The sequence below is a fragment of the Chelonoidis abingdonii genome, chromosome 7 (assembly GCF_003597395.2).
Source record: "Chelonoidis abingdonii isolate Lonesome George chromosome 7, CheloAbing_2.0, whole genome shotgun sequence".
NCBI lineage: Eukaryota > Metazoa > Chordata > Testudines > Testudinidae > Chelonoidis > Chelonoidis abingdonii.
Genome location: NC_133775.1, coordinates 37385271 through 37411153, shown reverse-complemented (window position 1 = coordinate 37411153; position 25883 = coordinate 37385271). Strand labels below are relative to the sequence as shown.

The 25883-nt window shown below is 39.7% G+C and overlaps 1 protein-coding gene across 3 annotated transcripts in view; it reads left to right on the top strand.

Annotated features, from left to right (window-relative positions):
* The window catches only part of DPYD (dihydropyrimidine dehydrogenase), a 594472-nt gene that overhangs the window by 400670 nt on the left and 167919 nt on the right, over nucleotides 1–25883 (top strand). For all 3 annotated transcript variants that reach the window (XM_075067810.1, XM_075067809.1, XM_075067811.1), the window contains one exon: nucleotides 18572–18736. In XM_075067810.1, coding sequence (XP_074923911.1) covers nucleotides 18572–18736 — 165 coding nt within the window. The remainder of the gene's footprint in view (nucleotides 1–18571; nucleotides 18737–25883) is intronic.

Below are 25883 nucleotides of genomic sequence, written 5' to 3'. Positions count from 1 at the left end.
TTCCCAGAGAACCATAACACACACACAAAGGGAAGTTTCTTTCCCATTTTAAAAAGTTCTAGCTCTCTCATTGGTTTTTTGGTCAGGTGCCCACTCCTTTTCCTTTATCTGGGGAACTTCGTTAACCCTTTACAAGCAAGCAGAGAACATCCACCAAGAGGGATTTTATAGCTAAGTGACTGGCTAGGTGTCCATAAAAGGGAGCTATCCCGTCCCCTTCATTTAGTACAGCAGCAAGGCCAGCTGCTTTGTGCATCCAGGTCAAGTTCCCCATATGGATGCAGGAGGGGGATGCAAAGGTTGGGGCAAAGGGGGCACAGTGCAGGGGTTAGGGGCACAGGAGGGGGCAGTGCTGGGATGTAGGAGGCAGGGGTTGGGGTGAAAGGGGTATGCACAGTGAAGGATAAGGGGGCAGGAGGGGCAAGGGTTGGGATGAAGGGGGCATTGGAGGGAGATGCAGGGGGTAGGAGTGAAGGGGATGCAGGGATTGGAGCACAGGAGGAAAGTGCAGGGATTGGGGTGAAGGGGGCACAGTGCAGGAGTTAGGAGCAGAGGAGGAGGCAGGTGTTGGGGGCAGGAGGAGGTCAGGGGTTGGGCTGAGGGGGCATGCACAGTGCAGGAGTTTGGGGCACAGGAGAGAGGTGCAGGAATTAAGGGTGAAGGTAGCAGTGTAGAGATTAGGGGTCCAGGAGCGGGAGCAGGTGGGATGAAGGGAGCACAGTGCAGGAGTTAGTGGGGAAGGGAGGGTGGGGAGCCCATGGGGTCAGGGGCAATGGGGGAGTGCCATGCTCACAGGGGTCAGGGGCACCAAAATGCAAATTCGTCCAGAGTGCCATTTTCCATAAGGCCAGCTCTGCTTGCCTGTGTGAGTTTTGTTTATCCTCATTAAGTGATTCGCAACAACTGTTGCACAAGCCAGTTGTACACACCTCATTGTTATTCTGTGATCAAGTAAATGTTGCCTCATATCTTAGCTGCCACACACCATAGCGCTGTTTTGCAATTAATGCTCAGCATTCTGGTCAGATATCCCATGGTGTGTTTTCTCAGCTGCTGTTCTGTATGAATTCTGGGATTTTGCATGCTGTGCATTGTGAGAGTCTGATAGGAATGTGATGGGATTGTGGTATTTTGGGACAAACTAATAATTCCCATGATTCCGCTTCATCCTATCAGCCTTCTCATGTCTGCAAGCCAGTGCTGTTTTCAAAGCAAGTGCTGTCAGGCAGGCAGCATGAAGTAGTTTGGCTAATGCTGCCATCCCCATGGTGATGAATTATGAAGAGAATGTTGTAACTGTGTCTGTGCAAAGGGGGGTACAGAACAAGGGCTATAAATGCACCATATAAAGAGGTGGCTGACACTGAGCAGCCCACTGTGTAGATCTTTTCCTAGAACAGCTCCATTCAGTGCTTTTGTGTCTGACAACTAGCAGTGACTTGTGGGACAGGAGAGTGCTGGGGACCTGAGATGACCTGCAGTGGCAGCAGAACTTCAGGATGCCCAAAGTCTGGTTCTCTTTGCCCACATTATTCACACTGTATTCTTCCAGTCAGCAGGAGTATCCCTCAGGATCTATCCAGGAGAATGCTCCCATGATGGCTGTTTTGTTGTTGGGTGGTTAAACCCATTCAGTCTCAATGAGTTGTGATCATTGGTCTGATAACAGTCTCCCCACTGTAGCGGCAGGGGTTGAAACTGACAGACCCCATTGACCAGGACAAGCAGGTGAACGATTGACAGATGTGCATGGGTTTGAATGCAGGCCGCAAGTTTATTCAAGATACTAGACTCTGTTTGCCAGAAGCTGGGAATGAGCCACAGGGGATGGATCACTTGATGATTACCTGTTCTGTTCATTCCCTCTGGAGCACCTGGCACTGGCCACTGTTGGAAGACTGGACACTGGTCTAGATGGACCTTTGGTCTGACCCAGTAGGGCCATTCTTATGTTCTTACTTTGGCTAGGGGCATTAAATTGGACCCCAGCCACATGTAACAGCATTATATAAACTTCGAATTCTATTGCTTCTAACTCAGTTCTGCTATTGAAAGGCTGTAGGAAGGGTGAAAAAACCCACCAGGCTACATGCCGGTATGGCTCAATAGGAAAAAAATCCTTCCTGACCCCTAAAAACAGGCCATCGGTCAGACCTGCATCATCTCAAGTGGCACAGCTCCTAATCTACAGCTATAATGAGAGGGGAGGCAGCATTTACACAGCCCAGGCTTAGCTCAGATAGGCAAGGGAGGCACACAATAGCCCATCAGCTGGCACCATCCCCCTTTAGCCAGCCAATGGCTAAGCAGAGAACTGAAGGGAGCTAGGAGCTAGCCTCCTACCCTGCCACATGTATGTTTGGGCTTCTCTCATTCCTTGCTCTCCAGTTGAAAGTCTTCCCTGCTAAAGGCAATAAGAAGGTGTGGTGTATTTGCTTGTCCTGGTAATAGACTCTTGTTGTTGCTATGGCAACTGAGTTGGATTATTAAGAGAGAGCCCAGCCAGTTTTGGCTGGGTTTTGGTTAGTTCAGTGTGTGGCAATAAATGGCTGTTTTTAAGGTTTACAGCTCTCTGTGTCTTCAGTGATTACGTCCTAGAACTGTTGCCCCCAAGGATATAGCAGAAGGTATTTTAGAATTCAAGGCCAGAAATCACATTTTGGGATATAGATCAAAATATACAATTAATATCAATATTTATGGTCATCTTTCATCATGTTCCTCCACCACACTAAAGACTAACACAGCAACCTCTTTCTGTGCATCAAGATAGTAGAAGCCAGTCTCATAATGATGTCCCCGTTTGAACATCTGCTCATTGTTATTATCATGAAATATTCACTTTTCTTCTGTTGCATATCCATATTTTAGGTAATGAGTTACAGGTATAGGGTTTTTTTTAGAAAGCTAATCAAGTACTTTAATATAACCTATACCAATATATTTTTAGGAATAGTACCAAAGCCAGGAGCGGCTCTATGTATTTTGCCGCTCCAAGCGCAGCAGTCAGGTGGCTTTTGGCGGCACGCCTGCGGGAGGTCCTCTGAGAACACGGATTTGGCGGCATGCTTGCGGTAGGTCCGCTGCTCCCGCGCCTTCGGTGTACCTGCTGCCAAATTGCCACCGAAACTGTGGGACTGGTGGACCTCCTGCAGGCATGCTGCCGAAGGCAGCCTTACTGCTGTCCTGATGGCGACTGGCAGGCCGCCCCCCTTGGCTTGCCGCCCCTGGCATGCGTTTGGTGCACCGGTGCCTGGAGCCACCCTGACCAAAGCCACAACTTGTAATTGGTTAAGTATGAGTTCTTACTTAGTTTCAAGACATTAGAAAATACTACAACAGTCACTGTTTGTTTTATTGTAGTATAGCATTTAGATTTATTGTAGAGACAAGCTTGTTAATTTGCTGATGACTGATTTTCAGAGTTCTGTATTTTCTGTGGCTGACAGTGTCAGTAAGAACAATTAGCTGGCTATCTTTGATTTTCAGTGAAATTGAATACTGAATTTCAGTAGCTGCCAAAAATATTAAAACAATTAACTTTTCAGCTTTTTGTTAATTTTTGGATAATTGTTAATAATGGTTATGATAATAAGTTAAGAAGTTATCTCAGGAAGTCAGAACAATTTATATTTCAATAAATTTCCAAAAGGTAAAAGTAAAATAAATCCCTACACTTATATCCTGCTTTGTTTGATGCACATCAAGGCTATATATTTCACAGACTTGGGGTTTTTTTCTTAGTCTCCATTTCTTTTTATGTATCTGATTTTTCTTTTCTGGTATTGTTTCTGGGTCATCTTTTTACAGACAATAGGGGAAGTAACTGGGGAGATACAAGCACTGCCCAGAGCATGATCAGATGACATCTCCCACTGATAGTTACATTTAATATTTTGTGGAGTCTCAGGGGTACCAAGACTTCTCTGGAAGCAAGATCTGCCAGAAAATGTTGCCTCAAGCGATCAGCTCAAAGTGAAAATATACCAGGCCAGTCTATAGTAAAACAGCTCATAAGTCCTGTTCAGAGTCAGCATGGGAAATCTGGAGGTTGAAGTCTTCAGAAGTTTCAGAAATGAGCGTATGTTCCCCTTCCCCAGTCAAAACTGCATTGTTCATTATCCACTTTAGCACAGATCTCACTTAGCAGACCCAAGCAGCACTTTGATATTTTTGAAGCAATCTGCTAGCTCATTTTTCAGAGCTTAGGAACCTAGCCAAAGCTGCTGTACTGTTGAGGTCTCAACAGAAATCTCTCTTGGGCTAAACTTTAAATCAGAGGCTGGAGTGAAATCTGTCCCTTTACAAACAACTGCTTGCCTTCATCAGAAGTGTTCAAGTAGCTCTAATCTCTGATCACATTGATACTTGAAATAGAATCCTCAAATTATTTGCTCACCCATGCTTCTCAGATGTGTCCCTATATTAGATGTCTGGGTTCAGAGCAAATGTTGAAAAATTATTGACTCCAATCAATTCATTCAATTGTAAAGCTGTGTCCATGTTGACATGATGTGTGCCATGTATACCAATAGGTTAGAGCATGCTACTACAACTGAGATCACTTGAAGTCCCATGTACCTTGGATTTATTGTACATGTTGGAGCCAATTGACTTTGTGGCATGGCATACATAGTTATGGCACTGCTGATCATATCCTTAGTCATCTTTCTCAGCACTGGTTATCATTTTGGCTGCATAGATGTATTGTTCTACCCTTGTGATTAAAGAGCCATTTAGGAGATTTAAATATGTTCTAAATGTCTCTTGGACGGCCTCTTTTCCGCTTGCCTTGGGGGTTCCACCGCAGTGCCTGTCTGGTGATGTTAGTTGGCTGCTTGCGTAGTGTATGTCCTAAAAATGGGCTATACCTGGAACCAGCTAGAGCGAATGGCCCAGGATAGAGGACTCTGGAGATCTGTGGTTGGCGGCCCATACCCCGATTGGGGTGACGGGCATGAGTGAGTGAGTGAGTAAATGTCTCTAGTTTTTTTATCTGATAAGTTGTTGAGAAAGATCTTATTCCACGTTGCATTAAATTAGACCTGATCAAACAATGGCATTTCCATCTTGTAGGAAATTCCTATATTCTGACATTTGGTTTTGGCATAAATCAGGACCCCCCAGAAAAGACAAGATATTGAAATATTTTGAGGAAATAACATTTCCAAAAAATGCAATTAGGAAATGTTGAAATGAAATGTTTCTTCATTTCAGAATCTAAATGTTTCATTTCAGTATGTTGACCCAAAGATAAACAAAATGTTTGGGGTTAGGTCAGTGTTCATCTACATCCACCTGAACCACCACAGTGCCTCATGGGAGTTGGGGACATGATACAGTTGCACTACATGCTCTCCTGTGGGCCACACTCCCTGGCCAAACTGTATTTTTCATGATGTGCTATAGTGCCCTCATGAGTCCTGTTACTGTGGTATATCCTGGGAGATGAAGAACCCAGCCTATAGGGGAAAATGGGGGCATTACAGCAGTTTGGTGAAATTATCATTCAACCAACCTGAAACAAAGTGAAAAATCAAAAACATTTCTCATGGAAAATTTAAATTTTGCAAGAATCGCATTTTCCATTAAAAACATTTTGACAGACAATTCCCAAACAGCTCTATACTGAATGTTTATCTTGTGTGTCATATAATATGCCAGTTGCTCTTGAATGATAGTACAGTACTATTTTTTTTTAATTTCATTAATCATTGGAGATTCCACTGGGACATTTTTGGACACCATTCCAAAGATACTAGTCCCTAAGTATGGGAATCCATCATAACAGGACTTACAATTGGAGTAAAGAATCAATCTGTAAACTTTGTTTATAAAATGCACAACAATAGATTGTCAATTAACCACACACTTTCCTTGTAGAGTTTGGGATGTTTAATTCTGGGTTGTTTTTTTGTTTGTTTGTTTTGTTCTTCTGTCTTTTTACTCAAAAAATGATTATTTGAAACAATTACTGACTATTATATCTAATCAGTGGTTTAACCAACTGATTGATGGTCATGTGGTTTATCAGCTCAGAACTTTAAGCTATAGGAGTTCTGTCTATAATGCAATGCAGGACCAGACACAAAAGTGAGTGCCATAATACACTTATTACCTTTTAAGTTTAAGAATTATAGGTCTGTTTGTCTTTTCTTCCATGGTTGAAATGTTGGACTAAACTGCAGTTCAATTGCAAAAATTTCATCATGCATTATACCACATAAAGTTCTGTCACAGATTTTATAAAATATATGACTATATAGAAAATAGATAGTAAGTTTTTCAAATATTTTTTCCCTTTTTCCTCTTTCTTCCTCCTCCTTACCCCTCTCCCCCCATCAGAAGAAACTGATATAAAGCAGTTTAGAGTTCAGAATTGCTTTGAAAGCATCTATTGTTCTAAGACTAATTTTAACCTTGTGATGGATTGCTTTTTGTATTCTGTTGAATGTGATATCTAGTAATTGTTTGTCAAGGCTAAGTGCTGTAGGACATAATACATTTTAAAAATGATGTTTAGTAATTATAGTACAAGCATCTTTACATCCTAATGTCTAGAAGAATATAACTGAATAAGCATCTCAGACATAGGAGAAAGAAAATATTGTAAGTTTGTCTTTTAGTTTTTAAATTTTGCTACTATTTAACTTTCATTTTTTAGTTTTTCTTTAGCTTTTTTCCCTGCATCTACTCAAGAGAATGTAATTTTGTATGACAATGAAAAAAGAATCCTCTAGATTCAATGTAACCTTTTCTTTTGAGTATACCACTTAGCTAGAAACTAAAAAAAAATTAAAATGCACACACATTTTTCTCCTTCTCGATTTATCTTTCTTTTATTGTTGTTTTAAAAAAAATTCTCCTGATTTAGAGCCATTAAAGACTTTTAGGTAATCGGATTGTACAGTTCCTCCTCTAATTAATGGGAGTAAGTTTCACAAGGGTTTTGTTCAGTTTTGGTTTTATTGTTTATTTTTTAGCAAAGGCACTAGAGTATTTTCTTTTACAAATCAAGGAAGCCAAGGATATGGATTTTTCTGTTTTTTGTATGATTTTATTTTCTTTTGAACTTTCTTTCTACAGAACACACATTCTTCACCACACATTTTAAAGAAGTTAGTTTTCTTGTTTACCAAATCCCTAATGGCCATCAGTGATTCAGTTTTTTTTAATCTCTTTTCTTTATTGGCTTTGATTTTTTTTTTTTTTTTTACATTAGGACACCTCTGCATTGTGCTAAGTGGTGTAATAACACAAAGGTTCTGCCCTGAAGAACATGAGGTTATGAAGAACCAAGAAAACATACAAAACACAACTAAATGTTTTATGTTCAATAATCCACTCTACCAGCTTGTATTACATGTCCCCCTGTAGTGGATGGCCTGGATAAGAGCCTATTGCTGCAACCTGCTGAAGGGTTACTCTTTTAGTAGAAGTTCTGAATTCAAGCATCTGTAATAGCCTATGTCGAGTAATTGTTACAAATTTGTTTGGGTTATGAAATACAATTTAAATACCTTCATAGTTAAACATTATTTTATTAATTTATTTAAAGACACATTAATGGCACCCAGCACTTGAATGACTGGGAGCAGCTGAATTTTTTAAAAAAAAAACAACTACAGTTTCACTTGTGGTCATGTCACATACTATTTAGTAGCATCTAGGTCCATTTAATAGATTTTTTTTTATTCAACTTGGTGACCTCCCCATGGGGAATCTCTTTTTTAACATACAAAATAAAAAATAATACAAACCAAGCAGAAGTCAGTGGAATTATGTGATTCTCTTGTATCCTTACTAGGACATACAAATTGTAGATAGCCTTCAGATCCAGCACTGCCTTGTTCAAACTCTCTGCCCAGTGCCAAGGCATGTGTTTGGAATTGTAGTCCCAGAGCTGCTAAGAATTGCAGGCTACCGTAGCAAGGCATGCTGGGAGAGGGAGCCAAGGTATATAAATAGCTTTCTTCCCTCATAACAGTAAGATATTAGGAAGGAGCAAGAGTTGTTGGCATTATGTCCATTTAGGGCCTTGGAAGGTGTCTGGAGGGAGCTAGATGACTAGAGAAGGAACCCCTGGAAAGGGAAGTTGAAATCTATTATGAATCATAGAAATCTAGGTCTGAAAGGGACCTTGTTAAATTATCTAGTCCACCGCTGCATGCTGAGGCAGGACCAATTGTACTAGACCATCCCTGATAGGTGTTTGTCTAATCTTTTCTTAAAAGCCAGTAATGACTGGGATTCCACAACCTCCCTTGGTAACCTGTTTCAGTACTAAATCATACTTGTAGTTAGAAACATTTTCCTAATATCTAACCTAAATCTCCTTGCTGCAGATTAAGCCCATTGCTTTTTGCCCTACCTTCCATTGGCAGGTAGAACAATTGATCACCATCCTCTTTATAAAAGCCTTTAAGATATTTGAAAATTATGAGGTTCCCCTCAGTCTTCTTTTCTGAAAACCTAATAATCACATTTTTTAATCTTTCCTCATAGATCAGGTTTTCTAAACCTTTTATTATTTTGTTGCTGTCCTGTGGACTCTCTGCAATTTGAGCCAAACTGCACTGACTTCATCCCAAATCAGTGGCATTTGAATGGGGATGAAATTGTCCAGGAGCATGTCTAATATGAGTATAGTTCAAAATGCTTTTCCCATACTCTAATCTCACATGATTCTCTAATGATTTTGACCTTGTGCTATCTTAATCATAAGTTGCCAGTTGTGATTTCCTGTTATCTAAAAATTACAGTAGACATTGAAGTGGTATTCTTGGCAAGTAACAATGATAGGTGCTTTCCTGGGAATGAAGCTAGATGGCCGCAGAATAAATGTTGATTTTTTTCTCTCTTGTCCTGGTTAAATCTTCAAAGAATAATGACACTTTGAAGAAAATTTTCCAAATATAGGATAATGAGACCTCTCACCTTTATCGTAATCAGTCCTGTTTCCAACAATATGAATGCTTCAGCACTTTTTCTCCAAGATACAAATACATCCCCGCTTACCCAACACACACACACACACTGAGCTTCAGCCTCCCACACTACTATTTATTTGAAAAGCTTAATCTTTCTTATTGGAAATATATCTTAGTAAAAGGAAGATGAACAAAATAGACTAATCTTCTACATATATTGAAAAAATAACGTTTTGGATTTTTTAAATAGTAATAGTAACTGAGTGCTTCTAGGAGCAGCTTGGGGGGTTGCTCTGCAAGACATACAAGCTGTCATAAATATAAAGGGAAGGGTACAACCTTTATGTATGCAGTAGCATAAAATTCCTCCTGACCAGATGTACTGAGGGGGTAAAGAAGTTCACATAACCTGGTTGGCACCTGGCCAAAAGGACCAATAAGGAAAGTAGATACTTTCAAATCTGGTGGGGGAAGGGAGGTTTTGTTTGTGTTCTCCTTGTTTGTTCTCCCTCTGGACAGAGAGAGACCAGGCAGGTAAAACATCTCCTGAAAACACACCTGAAATGATATATCTACAATTAAAGAGATTGTTAAGTAAGGGCAAATAAATGCGTTAGATTATCTTTTGTTTTAGCTTGTGAATTTTCCCTCTGCTACGAGGGAGATTTATTCCTGTTTTTTGTAACTTTGAAGCTGAGCCTAGAGGGGAATCCTCTGTGTTTAAATCTTATTACCCTGTAAAGTTACCTTCCATCCTGATTTTGTAGGTGTGATTCTTTTACTTTTTCTTTAAATAAAGTTCTTCCTTTAAAAACCTGTTTGATTTTCAGTGTCCTAGAAACAAAGGGTCTGGTTGGTACTCACATTATTCTCAATCCTCCCCAGGAAAGGGGGTGAAGCGGCTTGGGGGAATATTTTGGGAGAACAGGGACTTCAAGTGACCCTTTTCCTGAATTTTTGTGTAAATCACTTGGTGGTGGCAGCAAGCCCATCCAAGGACAAGGAAAGGAATTGTGCCTTGGGAAAGTTTTAACCTAAGCTGGTAGAATGTAAGCTTAGGAGGTCTTTCATGTGGGTCTCCACATCTGTACCTGAGAGTTCAGAGCGGAGAGGGAACCCTGACACAAGCATTGCTCATACTGAATTCAGACATTCTGATTATTTAGAGATGCTCAAATTTATTATATTCTGTCAAGTTAGAAAATGTAAAAAATGCCTGAGCAAATTGTCTACTTTGCAAACATGTATCAAGCAGATGCCTAGAGACACTTAATTTTTTATTTTTGTGTGTTTGTATGTATGTATGTATTATCGTAGCACCACGGATCCCTGGTCATGGACCAGGATCCCATGGTGCTAGACATTGTACAAACACAAACCAAAAGACCTTCCCTACTCCAAAATAGTTGTAGTCTAAGACAAGAGACAACAGATATACACAGATGGGGGAGTACAAGGAAAGAATGAGTCAATATTGCTTGGCATGATGGTCTGTAGACTCAGCACTCTGGCAGCTTAATGGTTAAGTTTTGTGTAAGCAAAGGATAGGTTTTTTAGAAGGATTTTGAAGGTGGATCATGAGGTAGCCCTGCAGATGGGAGCACCTTGGTTTTTTTAGGAGCATCTCCTAGCATGAGGGGCAGCATGGGAGAAAGCACAAAGATGCTTGTTTGAAAATCTAACAAGTGGGCGATGGAAGCTGGCATCAAAGGACATGAAAATATTGTTTCATTATGCACATACTTGATTCTGCTTCAAGTGAAGCATGAACGTTAGAGTTGTTTCGAGCTTTTTATCATTCAGCTATAACAGGGATCACTTTGGCACTCCCAATCCATATGAAAAGGCCGAGGGTTCACTATTTATATAATCATCCACTTTTAGAAGTGAATGAGTTTCAAGTTTTCCAGATATTTGACAAAAATATCTGTGTTCCAAACTTCATTGCACTGTAACTGAAAGTCTGAAAAATACTATTTTTTTAATAATGGCAAAAGTGCATAGTTATAATAATGGAAAAAGTATAGGGTAATTGCAGCTAAGGCTGGTTTTATAACTTAAAAAAAAAACTGCCCAGTGCTATTGGAAAGATCAAGACCCCATTGCTTGAAGCAAATGAAATGCTTTCCCCATAGAATTTGTTTTCCTATAAACTTTATAAAACCCAGGGAAGGGGAATTCAGCATAATTTGCCTAACTTCATGTGGATTTTCTGAGACCCTATTCCTGATATTTCAATAATAAGGATAGCAATATATTCAATGTAATATTCTGGGAGTAAGTAGTCTGTTCTTTTACACCACAATTGATTGTCTGTACTAACTTTGCCTACAAGTACATTGTACTTCCATAATTTTACATACGATAATTTAACAAGATATTCATCTAGATTTATCCTCCTGTTCACAATGAGACCATTGTGGCTATCTTGGTTCCTGCACTGACATTTAGTAAGTAGGAACCACAGTAACGTTCTGAAACCTGTCTACTTAGTGAACATAAAACCATAGCTCCCTGGATGAAAGAAAGGTCAAATAAATTAACTTTTTAAAAGGTAGTAATATGATCATTTGGTTAAATCTTTTTCTCTTACCAATGAAAAGAAACTGGCAAAGGTCACATAGTTCACGAAACACAATTTTGTTTGTTTCTTGTTCTAAACTTGAGAAAAGCTTATTTCTGAGCACTTAAATACCTCCCTTGGCTTGGGGACCCAATGCTGCAATGTACTGGATTCCTTCAACATCCCTTGTAACCAGTGAGAGTTTTGAGTTCTCAGCACCTTTCAAAAGCAACTCAGAGTGAGAAAAGAATATATTATAGCACTTTTTATAACCTGATTCAATTTCTTTAGCAAAACCAAGATTCTTATCTAAGACCCCTGAACATTTGTAATGCAAAACATCTGTTTTTCAGTGACAAATATATGCATAACAAGCTGAAGTTAATTTATTTGTAAAAGGGAACAGTGAATTCTTACCTTTTTACTTCCAGATCCTGAATATATTTATTTATTATTGGTTTCCTTAAGCATTTTAAAAAATTCTTTTAGCTGTTTATTAAAACTCTTTAGCTAAGATACTCGTTTACAAAATAATGCCTAAAAGCAAAGTGTGTCAAGGTCAGTACCTTCAGCAAATTAATACAAAGGTATCAGAGGTCTGATTTAAACTTGCCAGATAAACAAAATTCATAAAGAAGGTTTATTTTCTAATGTGTTTGCACAATATAATTACATGCACCAAAGAGGCATGGCATTAGGCTTTGTACCTTTTGTGGGGGTCCCATGTATTCTGCAGCTACATAATTCATTCCAACTAGCCTCTTGCCACAAAATTTTGCTCCAGCTTTTATTTAAAAAAATGTTTCTAGGACACATGGTTGTGAAGATAAAACTGTGAATTCTGTAGATTGTTGTCTTCCTGAGTCCACAGAAAGCCTAAAACAACAACTACATAATGCAGTTATGACTTGATAATACAAAAATCTAATGCAATTATTAACTGAAAATGTGAAACAGTGTAGAATAGAATAAGTTATTCATATAATAAAATTAAGATGTGCGGATATACTGGTTGTATACTTTGTTATTTAATTTGTTGAAAACTTCCAGGTGTTTTAGTTTCATGAATTTGTCTCAGAATTCATGGACAGCTACCTCATAGTACTTCAGAATTCAGGAACCTAGGTGGAAAATGTTTCCTCCAGTGAGGCTGGAGCATGGCCTGAAGCACATGGAGCTCAGTCAAGGCACCAGAATCAGCTCCATTTACTGTTCTCATTAAAAAATAAAAATTAATAGGTACAAATAGGAATCCCCAAATGTAGCATGGTGTTAGGTTCCCAGCATGCACCCTGTGCTCACAAGCAGAAAGAGAGTGAGGAAAAATGTTAAGCAATGATGGTGTTTTCATCTATGAAACACTGCTTTCTTTGGCAATATGATGAACTTCATTTGAGGAGATGTGGGGTCTGTTTGGTGTCCTTTTTGAGAGGTAAAGAGCCCCTCCTTTGTGTAGCCCTGGTGGTTCGGTGGCTGAGAAATTGCTGCCACGCAGGCTGATCCCATTTGCAGCCAGTCCCTTGTCTGTTTTAGCTCCCCTGCATAATGTGTGTCTTGTTGGAGTCCACTGAGGAAGATAGTTTTTTCTAAGCCTGAAATCTGTAGTCGTTTGAAAGACTTCTACTGGAAACAGAAAAATGTCCTGTGGGCCATGGTATTTATTTGCCTTTGTCGCTCTGATTTCCCAGCCATGGTTTTTTCCATGGCTTTGTCTTTAATTAAGCTTGGGGCAAAAACAAGCATTGAACTGTCTGGGTGGCTCTTAATTAAGAGTCTTCTGTCCTTGTTTTTTAAGGGATATGAAGGTTTCATGCTGTTTAACTGTAGTTTGGCTGGTTATTATTTCCATAGCATATGGAGATAAGAGGAACTGGTGTCACCTTGGGTAATGTTTCTGTGGTTTTTGGGATGAGTATTCAGCACTCTTCCAACTCCCCACTTCCCCACAGACATCTAAAATTACAGCTGCATCCAAGGACCAGGGAAACTCCATTCATCTAGGTTACCCATTTATCATAACGACCCTTTTTAAAATCAAGATCAGGGCACAACGTGCCACCTTTCAAGCTTCTCTGTTTAGATTCCATTTTCATGTACTTCTTTAAATACAGTAGCAGCAAAAAGAGATTTATATGATGATAAAATTCTCTCCTTGAAGATTAAGAGACGAGCAGTAATCACAGAGGTGATATTTGCCCACGCCATATTCATAAGAAGAAAACCGCAGGTTGAAACAAAGTGGCAAAAAAAACCCTTCTTTAACACTTTCTTGGGGATGTAGCAGTGAGGATACCTGAGCTATCCTGATCTGAACTTCTAGTTTTGGAAAAGACTATTTAAAAATCTCCGATAACATATTTTTCCATGTAATTAGGGCCTTAGCAAGTGTTGGTGAGAAGCTGTGCTGTTGTTAGAAACACATTTCTGTCATTGAAAAAGAGAAAAGGTTGGCTGAAACCCAGCTCTGAACCAGTTATCTCTAGATCATCTGTCTAATAGACTCCCTACTGTGCTTTTTTGGTTGTGATGAGAGATTGGAAGGAGGAAGGTGATGGCAAAGGATGTTCTGGATAGATACTCCATGCTAATTCTACTGGGAAGATTTTGTTTTCTGTTGCTTCTTTGATTTTATTTTACATACCATCCTTGCAACTCTGTCTATAGGTGAAAATGAAAAGGATCCTGGAAGAAAGAGAGAACAAAAATATTCACAGAGCCATAGAATTTAAGGCCAGAGGGAACACCTCGATCATCTACTCTGACCTTTTGTGTATCTGAGGCCAGCAAAGCCACCCAGCACCTGCACACTAAACTCCCCAACTAAAACGTATCACAGCCCCATGGAGACTAGACAATTATTTACCACAGGCAGCGAGTAGGAGGGACAGAGGCATAAGGCCCCACAGTGGTGGGAAATGATTAAATGTCATATACGCAGATAATCCTGACAAGTGACCCACACCCACATGCTGCACAAGAAGGCCAAAAGCCCCGAGGTCATTGCCTGTTTCCTCTAAGCTACGTGGCTGTACTATTAAGCACTGTGCAGGCACTTAGGGCTGCAGCATGGAGAAATGCCTCCCCCCCGGGCCCAGCCCAGCCCCACCACTGCCAGGGGAGAGGTGCCTATCTGGTGGCCCCAGCCCAGGTGCTGCTGCAGGGTGATCTGGGGGGAGTCCTCTCTCCCTGCCATAGCCCCAGGACAACCTGCACTCCAAACCCCCATCCCTGGCCTCAACCCAGAGCTTGCAGCTCCAGCCAGAGCCGTCACCCCCTCCACACCCCAACCCTCTGCCCCAGCCCTGAGCCCCTCAGAAAGACTGTTTCAGGACCTCATGCCTCTGATGGTTAGAAACCTTCTGATTTCCAGTCTGATTTTGATCATGGCAAGTTCATATCTATTTATTCTTGTACCAACATTATCCTTTAGCTTAAATAGCTCTTCACTCTTTCTGGTAATTACCCCTCTACTATATTTACAGAGCATTATCCCGTGTCAACCTTCTTTTAGTTAGACTAAAGCTAAGAAGCACATTTTGCTTTCTGGGCTGGCACCTTTTTCCTTCTGGATGATGTGAAACACAGGCTTGATGTGGGCACAGCAGTGAAAAGAGGACAGACACATGAATGAATTTTAAGCAGCAAGCCACAACTTTTATTGAATGTAAACACAGGGAAGGGGTGTCACCTGATCAGCACCCATACCCTCCTATGCCAGGTGTTTAATTGGTTCCAGTGCAGGAGTTACAGGGCTCCTACCATATAATCCATAACTTGAGGTAGACTCTCCTCAGCCTACCCCAGACTCAGCTCAACCTCCTCTCTCCCCCACCCCATCTTCCTCAAGGGAGACAGAGGTTGCAGAAGGATCATGATCTCGGCCTGCAAGGGCTACAAGGTCTCTCCCTATCTCATGAGCCCAAAACCTATCACCAAGATCCCAGGTCCTTTGCCTCTTGGAACCATTCATTTTATCCTTTTCATTGCATTGGAAACTGCCCACCAGTTGCAACAAATTAACAACTCAACCAGATATCTCAGTTGAATACCAAGTGCATTACATTCCTGCCTAACCTGCTGTGACTTCAAGGTACTGCAAGGCAGGCAAAAAACTCCCCAGTCCCCCATACTCCTCCCCTACCCCCAACTGCCCAATGGCTGCCACAGACTCCAAAGGGGAAGGAGAAGCTATTGTATGTCCTTCAGCAAGTGTCTCATACCCTTGCCACTGGGGCTGTCCCCTTTTCATTGCTGGTCCCATCAAATTTCCCCACCCACTGAAGCACGTGGGTGGCATTTCTGTTATGAGTAGCATCCTGGGCTGAGATCAAAGCACAGGCATTTGTAAAGTTATTTAATAGGACAATGGAAATTATTTACTAATGCTCAAGGGATGGTGGAAGGGAGAGGAAAATATAATGCATGCCTGCTCTAAACTATCATGATATTGCCTTAACCACAATATTTGCAATTCTGTTTTTCTCTCAGTTGTGTTCAGAGGATTCAATGGACAATTTTTAGTGAAAGTGAAGTTGAGATGTTGAGTGAAATATATGTTTGCTATACAAAAGAGAATATTGTAATAGTAGGAAAACTGAATGGGTTTTCTTCTGAGATTACAGAATGATTATGGGCATGGTAATAGATTGAGGAATGCAAATTACTTGGTATGATTTCTGTGCATGTGAATGTACATATTTACCCAAAATATTTCAGTGTACACAGAGAAAGAGAAAGAAAAAGAGAAAATGATTCAAATGCGAAAACAAATGAAAATTACCAGAAATTTACATACAATATGAAGAAAAGTCCTTTTATTCTCTGCAACTCTAGCATTTGGCAGATTCAGGAATAAATAATCTTTTGTGGCAAGGGTATGCCTTATCAAACATATGCAGATAAGCACTAATTAATGCTAATTAAGGTTTCCTGTCTATCTAGTTGGAAAAATGTCCAAATGTTATGAAATCCAGTTAATATGCCTATTACCCTAATTGTTTTATAGGGGATGGTTCTTAATTAAAATATGTAAATTGACCTTAATTGCTATATACTAATGGGGGTTCATGTTATCTCACTAAAAGTGACAAGATGGTGAGGAGGGGTACTTAAACAAATAATTCTGATAAATCCTTAACCAACTGACCTTTATTCAAAATTATTTTTAATTAGAAATTGGCAAAAAGAAGCATTTTTCCATCTATGTTTCTCTTTAATTTTAAATAATGTCAGAATATTACAGATCTTTCATATAGATATAAGGCATTTGTGAATTGTAGCTTAATTATTCCTAACAAACAAGTTAATTTTGAATTTGTTTGCTGTTTGTTTTGAAATGATGTGATGATCTTCTATTAATCTGAGGGGGAAAATGATGTTTTACAACACTGAATTTGAATTTGTAGCTACTATTTATTTATTTATATATTTATTTATTTATCTATCTTTCTTACTCCATCATTATGATGTTGAAGTCTCATGTACTGGTACTGCTAATATCTAGGGCCTTTTCTTTTGATGGCTGGAGCTCCAATGCTGCTATTACATGCCTGGACCACTTTTTCTCATATAGACCCCCCCCTTTGACTTTAGTGTAGTATAAAACTCAGGTTTTGCCTTTACTGGGATGCAGGGCTGTGCCTGGGTATATGCAGTTGAAAGATTGGGATGTACATGAAACATAGAGTCTGCATTAAAACAAAAACAAATTGTATAAGTGATACTGTGTATTTGGATTTTCTTATATCGTTTAAATAGCTTGTAGGGGCATGTTTACATTTAAAGAGCAAAATGTGTACTTCCAGTCTAAACTAAGGAAAAACAGCAATAGAGAACATACATAAAGTTGTCATGAGAGAGAGAGAGAGAGATTGCTCTGTGTTGTGTGTGCATATCCTCTTTCACAGGTTACAATAACTCTGAGAACAAAATGGCTGCTGAACTTGCAACACAGAAATTTAAAGATGTAAGACATAGAAAACAAAAGGCATTATAGTCTCATATCTGCATATACCACAATGAATTGGCATAAATATAATGAACATACATTTTCTACAAAATCCACTGGCTCACAAAAACCTATGTAGGCCCCTCTGCATACCAGGGTGGCTGCACCCCCTGCATGCTGCAGAGGGGATGTAGCTGGGATACAGAGGGGCTCTTGTGAGCAGTATAGTGACAAGGCCCTTGGAGCCATAAATTACAGAGATGCAATAACCCACTACACAGAGAAAAGGAGGGAGGGGCAGAAAGAAACCAATCACTATAGCAGTCTGTTCGCTAGAATGGTATTTACAAGCTGCCCCTGTGTTTGGGAAATGGAATAATAATAGTTTAGTCAGTTTCATCCTTAGGACCAGATTCTGCAATTTTATGTACGTGAGTAACTCACAGATAACAGGGGCAACCAGCTAATACAGAGGAAACAGTGAAACCCACTAATGAATGTGTGTTACTGGTCCCCGTCTCTGCCAGTTTGGAGAGGATGAGTTGTTACATCCCCTAGCTACAGAACCTTGGCTGTTAGCTCAGGCAGCTCATGCTTTTAGCTCTGGAGAGCCTCTGTTCAGTCCCCAGTGTGTCAGGCAAGATAACAGCCATAAGGTAAGTGTGGGTTCATCTAGGATTTATGTGACAGCCACCATCTTGACTGACACACCAGGGGCTGAATCAGGGACTTCCAAAGCTAAAAGCATGAGCTGCTACAGCTTGAGCTAAGGAGCCAAAGCTTGGTAGCTGGGATCTGTAACAACTTATATCTTCTGTGATCAACATGGGCAGGAGGGGACCTACAACTCACCAATGGATGACATCAGCACAGAATGCTCTGGAATGCATAAAGCAATCAAACTGGGGAAAAAACAAACTTTTTTTTTTACTTCGGTCTCTAATCTTAGATGTGACTTGCAACAAAAGTGCATATAGAATTTTGGATGGAAATGTGTATTTTAAATGAATAGTTTCCCTTTCATTATTAACACATTGTAGTATATAGACCATTTATAGACTCTATAGGAATGTGGTTTTTGTCTTTTTACTTTGTAAATCAATCTGAAAGTTTTTTACTGTGTTTTAACAGGACATTGTAACCAATGTTTCTCCAAGAATTATACGTGGAATTACATCAGGCCCCATATATGGCCCAGGTCAAGGCTCTTTCCTAAATATTGAGCTTATCAGCGAGAAAACTGCAGAATATTGGTGTAAAAGTGTCACTGAACTGAAGGCTGACTTTCCCAACCAAGTGAGTACAACTCAAACATAAGATTGCTGTATGTATATTGAAAGCATTCAGTTTATAGATTCATAAATATTGATGTATGTAATATTTTATTAAAGAATCTGCCAATCATTTTGCGGTTGTAAAAACAGACTACAAAAAACAAAAAAATAAAAAACTCCCACGTAAGAACTCATCAGAACAATCTCCACAATAGCAAGCCTGGTTAAAAGGATGCCACACCGACACCACACAAACAGATGGAAAAAAGAGATGCATTAATACTTGTTTTGTTGGGCTGATTTTGCACTCATGGCGAAAGTTTCTCTGCTGAGTGATGGTGTTGGGTGTCTGTGCACCAAAGTGTCTCCAACACCAGCCCTGCCCAGAATGCCATTTTGGGGTCAGACAAAGACAGATCCAGTGGTCCCAATACCTCATGCAGCTGGCATAGATGGGGCACAGCCAGTATTCTAGCCCATTAGAATAGTACTTTTGAGATGGCTGTGCATCAGCCAAGCACCCTTGTGCTAGGTTCAGAGTGGAAATCACTTCCCTGAGCAATCTGCTCCCAAACGTTACAGAGCTTGAAAATTCAAGATTTACATGGCTGGAATGAATTTCTCCCTTCACAAGCATTCAGCTTAGTCTGATTCTGCGCACTCTTCTGGGTACTTCTAATTCCAATTAAGTGTGATTAGAGGCTTAAAACAATTAACAGCAAAGTGACTCCCATACTAACAGTACTTCATCGTATTTTCATTGTCATTCACTTATCTCTTGGTACAAATCCTTACAAGTATTCAGTCCGGTCAAGAATGAGTTTTAAGTATCAGCAGAGAGTACATAATCTGTGACATACTGACTATGAATTGTCAATAAATTAACCAACAGAGGTAAGGGAGTTGAGATTGGGTTAAGAAAACTCCGTTCAACCAAACAGGACTACTCATCCCTGAGAATAACCAATTATCATGTTAGGCCAGATACATACTCAGAATGACCTGTGAAATGCCTAGACCCTTTAATCAAGACTGAGCAGGTGATTTAGGTCCCATAAACGTAGGCCTGGTCTAGGCACAGATAATGTACCATAATAACATTTTCTGCTGGGGTGAGATTTTTTAGCAAATTTTTCCAAAAATTTATATCAGTACAACCCCTAGTGGGTACACAGTTATACTCCAAATAAGCTATACCTCTAGGGCTTCCCAAGTAAACAAAATTTCCATTTTGCAGACTTCAGAGACCTTTCTGAATTTTTCATGAAAGAGAGAAAGAGACATCAAAATAGCCCATAGTCTGGTAGCTAAGGCACTCACTTTGGATGTGTGAGACTTAGGTTCCAGTCCTTGCTCAGATTCCAGCAGAGCAGAGACTTCAAACTGGGTCTCCTATATCCTAGGTGAGCACCCAACCATAGGGCTATAGAGTCAGTCAGTCTTCCTCGGGCCTAGTGAATATTTTATTATTATAGATACTAGAACAGTTCCAACCAGGGGCAGGGAGAAACCACAAGTGAAAGATTGACTCTGTAGTGTTTAGGGCACTCCCCTGGAATGTCAGAGACTCAGGGTCAAGGCCCTGCTCTGTCTGGATCAGAGCAGGAAAACATTTAACTTATGAGAAGAATTTCAGAATTTTAGGTAATGGCATTCAATGCATTGGAGCCATTTTTAAGATAGTATCAGAGGGGTAGCCATGTGAGTCTGGATCTGTAAAAGAAGGAAAAAATCCTGTGGCACCTTATAGACTAACAGACGTATTGGAGCATGAGCTTTCGTGGGTGAATACCCACTTCGTTGGAGGCATGTGACGAAGTGGATATTCACCCACGAAAGCTCATGCACCAATACGTCTGTTAGTCTATAAGGTACCACAGGACTCTTTGCTATTTTCAGGATACACTTCCTTTTCTCTTGTATATCCATCTCCTCTGCCAACTGCTACCAGGAAAGGAGTCCAAGCCAGGATTAATCAACCCATGTGCTGGCAGAAACAAATGCCTTGTCCATTGAGTACTAGTTGTTTGCCTCAGATGAAACTTCATTGTTATATGTGGAATTAAGGAATTGCAAGAGAGAGAACACCAGCAAGTGGGAGAATAAACTATAACGTAATCTATTTCCTCTATCTAGAGTGTCCAAGAACAGAGAGAGAAGAAATATTCGTCTACAAATATATTTAACCTTCCATGAAACGAGAACTATAATAACAAGTTTTTTACATATTTAAATATACTTTTTAAACAGGCTAATACTTTTTTCTTGTTTGTACTATCTCCCGTTTACTGTATTTCTATGTTGCTTCTGTTTCTTCAAAGCAAACAATATATAGTTTTCCTGTCATCTAGCCCTCATTCCTTGCTTTTATTATGCTTTCTTCCCATTTTCAGTTCTCATTCCTGACATGTGAAAAAAGTGTGAGAATGTCATGAATCAAGTAGTTGTAGTTAAATTCAGAGCAAATGTCCCATTTGACCTAGATATTGCTGCATGTGGAAGATTTGCTATTGTGCTGTAATTCTTGCATTACCAAAGCCCAGTAGGGTGAATAAAAGGTGGGAGTGTGACTATGAAAATAATTTTCTTAATTTTATAATTTTGATTTTAATGAACATCCTTAATTTGAGTCCTTGACCATTCTGAGTACTGTACACAATCGTTTGTCCAGGCAGAATTTATGACTCTACCTCTGGGAAAGACATTGTTCTGCAGCTTTCACGGAATATATATTACAGCATTTTGTGGATGAGACCAATTCAGAATTAGTAGTAAATGCAACTGTTTATTTTAAGAAAATTGTAGAGCTTCTGAAAGCCAGGAGCTATATTAAAATGAGTCCAAGTAGTCACCATTCTGAGGATTAACTTTTCCTGATCCAATCCCTACTGTATGAGTTATTACTTTCAGAATATGAATTTTGCTTTAGCATTCTAACCCTGCCTGACTTTTATAGAATCTTAGAGGTTGTTTACATTACGTATGGATATGCAAAAAGTAGCTTCTAGCAGCATAATTCTACTTTGCTCACAGGCATTTTTTTCAAATTTGTCCATGAATTAATCTAAGAACCGTAGTCATTATAATGGTAAATTCATTTCTAAGTGAGAACAGATTTTTGTCCACTGAGTAGAAATCTCTTGATGCTTATTATGAAATGCTGTGTATAATTATGACTTGCAGAAAATGTTTTTCTACAGTCCTGTTCATTCCTCTAGAAAAGCATTTTAAACTAGACATTTATTGTTTTGTTAGGTTTTAAAAAGAGAGAAAAAACACTTTTTGAGCATTGTATGAGTGAACTTAATTAACAAGCAAAAAATGACATTATCCACTCAAATGGAGGCAAAGCAGAGATGAGGACACAAAAGTGGTTTACAATAAAGAAAATTATCTTACTATAGTAAATAGTAAAATCAAACCAGAATTGATATTTAATTACTTTTGCTTTGTAATACAGATAGTTTTATGCAAAACCTCTTTTTCAGACAAAGGAAATATGAACTAAACTGCTTGCATACAGGGTTAAGCATTAACTCCCTAGAAAATAAATCCTCATTAGCATCCTTTCTGTTGCCATTAGGGTGATAGTCTTCTATAGTGCCAAGAAAATTCTCAAAATTATCCCAGCTTTGTCTCGAGCTAGTACTAGGTTTCCCAGGGCCTTGTACAAAATAAGACCTGTGGGCAGAGCTTAGTGATGAAGTCACAGCTAATAATATATTTGACTCGAGGCGGAGTTTGCAGATCCCTTGTACAGGCCCTTCCCTCTCACCCCAGGAGCAGAAGGGACATTTGAAGGGAAGGAAAGAGTGCCATTGCACCTTGGCTCTCTCACACTTGCTTCCCACTGTCTTAGATACGTGATCTCTAGGCACTTCCTCTGTCTCCCATTCCAGATGGCTGCTTCTCTTGCCTCTGAGTTCAGCAGAGCCCGCTGCACTATTGGGAGCCTCCTTTAAGGTGCTGCTGCAAATGCATCAATTATTATGGTAGATAACACTGGTTTTTGGCTGATCTGCAGGCATTTGGGGAAGGCCCCACAGCTTATTTCTGGGGGAGGCCAACCCAATCACTCTGCTGAAATAATGGAGGAGGAACACTCTGACGGGCTTCCTCTCTCTGAACTACATCCAGTGGGTTTTAATATCTGAGAAGATTGTTATGAAACATTCAGAGTCAATCGCATTGTGGGATAACACAAGAATGGATTGTTTTGATTTAGTGGAAGGGGTTTGTGTCAGAATGCGGAGGTTCTTAATGCAGCACCAGCAAAACTGTGGCTGTGTGGGGTTTGTTTTCTCCTGAATTTGTTCAATATCCATACTGTTTGTTCTTTGAAAGGCAGAAATGAAAGAATGGGCACATTTACTAAGAAATTTGATTTCATGCGAACTTCAGGTTTCAGTTAATTTTATCCTAAGTAATCTTTCAAAATGTAAATCAGTGCTTTGCTCCTCTGTTAACACAGGGTATGTCCACAAAACTGTTAAACACCTGTGGCTGGCTTGTGTTATTTGACTTGGGCTCGTGGGACTCTGGCTGTGGGGCTGCAAAACTGCAGTGTAGACATTCAGGCTCAGTCTTGAGCCGCATCCTGGGATCCTGTTATGGGAGAGGGTCCCAAAACCTGGGCTCTAGCCTGAACCCAAACATCTACACTGAAATTTTACAGCCTGGCAGCATGAGTGTCACGAGCTCGAGTCAGCTGACATGGGCCAGCCACAGGTGTTTAATTATTCTGTAGACGTACCATATGTTAACAGAGGACCAGAGCACTAATTTACATTGTGAAAGGTTACTTAGGATAAAATTAACTGAAGCATGAAGCATTGCAGAATACTGTTGCCAGTCAGTCAACTGGAAAAACTCTGTAAATGCTGTCCCACTGGCACCTCATCCGTATCAATGAGGTGTTAATTGAAAACTTAGTGGTGGCCATTTAAAGAAAATATTATGTAGCATTAGAACCTCATCTGAGGCAGCCTTTAAAAACACAGGGCCCAAGACAGTGTCACTTCAGTCACTGGGGTTCTATATGTGACAGTGCATTAGGCCTATCTGTATTTATGGCCTCCCTCTCATTTCATAAGATTTCACTTTTTTCACTGGTTTGAATGGGCCACCTGCCTGTCTTGTCACATTACTTGAATTGAAAGATTAAGAGAATTTCTGACATCAAAATGTCTTCACTGCAATGTTGGCTATGGATTTTGGTCATGAACCTGTTCAGGTTTTTAATATTGTTTTTCATTTTTGTCCACATGTGGCATCAAGCACTTCAGGATTTATCCCAAACTCTATTCCTTAGTACTAAGGAGTGACCGCTTAACAGTTGGCAAAGATAGAACAATTTTGTTTTTGTTTTTCAAACAGTATTGAGTAGAAAAGGAGTGAGTCTGAATTAATACAATTCAGAAACCTTATCAATGCATGGGTCTCAGAGACAAAATGATGACCTGACAGAGACTGTATAAATCTTAGCATTGGTCAAAGAAAAGTGAAGGAAGACAGAAATTAAAACCAAAATTATCAGATGGGAGCTTCAAATAAATGTGTTTGAGAGGAGCTGAGAGTATTAATAATGTAAATAAATGAAAGTGAAGAAAAAGAGGCTCCATGTAAAGTGACCATTAGGACAGAGGCCAAATAAAGTCTTTGTTCCAACACTACATGGAGTCCCAGCATTGTAATGAAGAACTGAAAGAACCGACCCCCTGAAAGTCGAATAAATCACTTATCTGATAAAATATGAGGCATTTGATGGACAATATTGGGATTTTGAAGATTAAAATGAGGCCCATCCGTACTGAGAATTATGATTCCATTGCCTCAGCACAAGCATTCAGAATTTAATATATCAGTAGAATGACTGACTTGTTGAGGAATGTCAAAGAGGATTATAAACCATGCAAGAGAGTTTTGTGCAAAAATTTTAAGCTCATATTCCAGAGGTTAGCTACATGGGCCCGTCAGTTTTGCTTGAGATTGCTGAACTTTCATGACAGCAGTGCATCTTTGGTGTGCTGCTCACATGCCAGTAAAACAGGTAAATCTCTCCACAGTCCTCATGCAAGATTGCAGTCGTGAGATTGCCTTCAGTAACTGCAGAGAGCCAGGATGTGATGGTATTAACATGAATGGACATGAGTGAAGGTGTATGGACAGTTTATTCTCATCATCAGAACATTTAATGTAGCTCTTAGTTGCCATAGCTTAAACCTTCTGATTTGTGTTGCTAAATCATCACCTTGCTTTAAATTATTTTTTGAACTCTTCCAGCATGTGTATGTGTTTACATCATCCTGTAGCTGATGGGAGTTTTTAGAGTCTCTCATTAAAATCAACCTCTCTGACACAGTGTGGGAGTGTAAGATTGAAAGCGTAAATGCTTTGGGGTGGTATTACAATGATGTATGACACGCATTGCCGGTTCTGTAAGAAAGTACAAGACACACTTTTGTCTAGTGGATGAAATAATTTCTTCCGCTCTTTTACAGCTCTAAATGGCATCCCCTGGAGATCAAAGAACAGTAAGCAAAGTTATGCAAAATCTCAATGTGTGAACTGAGGTAGCAAACAGTTTGGTCTAGACTACACACTAAAGGCTACAGCAGTGCAGAAGAGAACTTTGAAGGGACCCTAAATGATGGAAAAGAGCTTGCAGAAAAACTTGTCAGTCACTGCAGCACTGACAGAAATCCATGTGAAATGAGCAAAATGTCTGGAAAATTATGTATGTAAGTGTAAGCCTAGAATAGTTTCAGAAGGAGAATTCAGGATTAAATATTTGCAGTAGTATAGCAGGTTGAGTATTGAAAGTTTATGGGGAACTTTTTGGGGTCCTTGGAGAACACAAATACATTTTGGGTTCTTGTATTGGTTTAACTACAAAAGTACCAGATGGTCAGCTGAGGCATGGATAAGTAACTCTGATACAGATGTCAAGGATGTTAGTGAGTTGAGAAAATTCTTCTTCTAGACTCATACCATGCTCTTGGACCCCAGAAGTAAATTTAATAATCTGGTCTTCCCAGTGTTGCTTCTAATGTGTGTACTGCCCTCAGAATATTGCTGACAGTCTGTCAAGATTTTTTCCCCACTTTGAACTTTAGAGTACAAAAAGTGGGGACCTGCATGAACACTTCTAAGCTTAATTACTAGCTTAG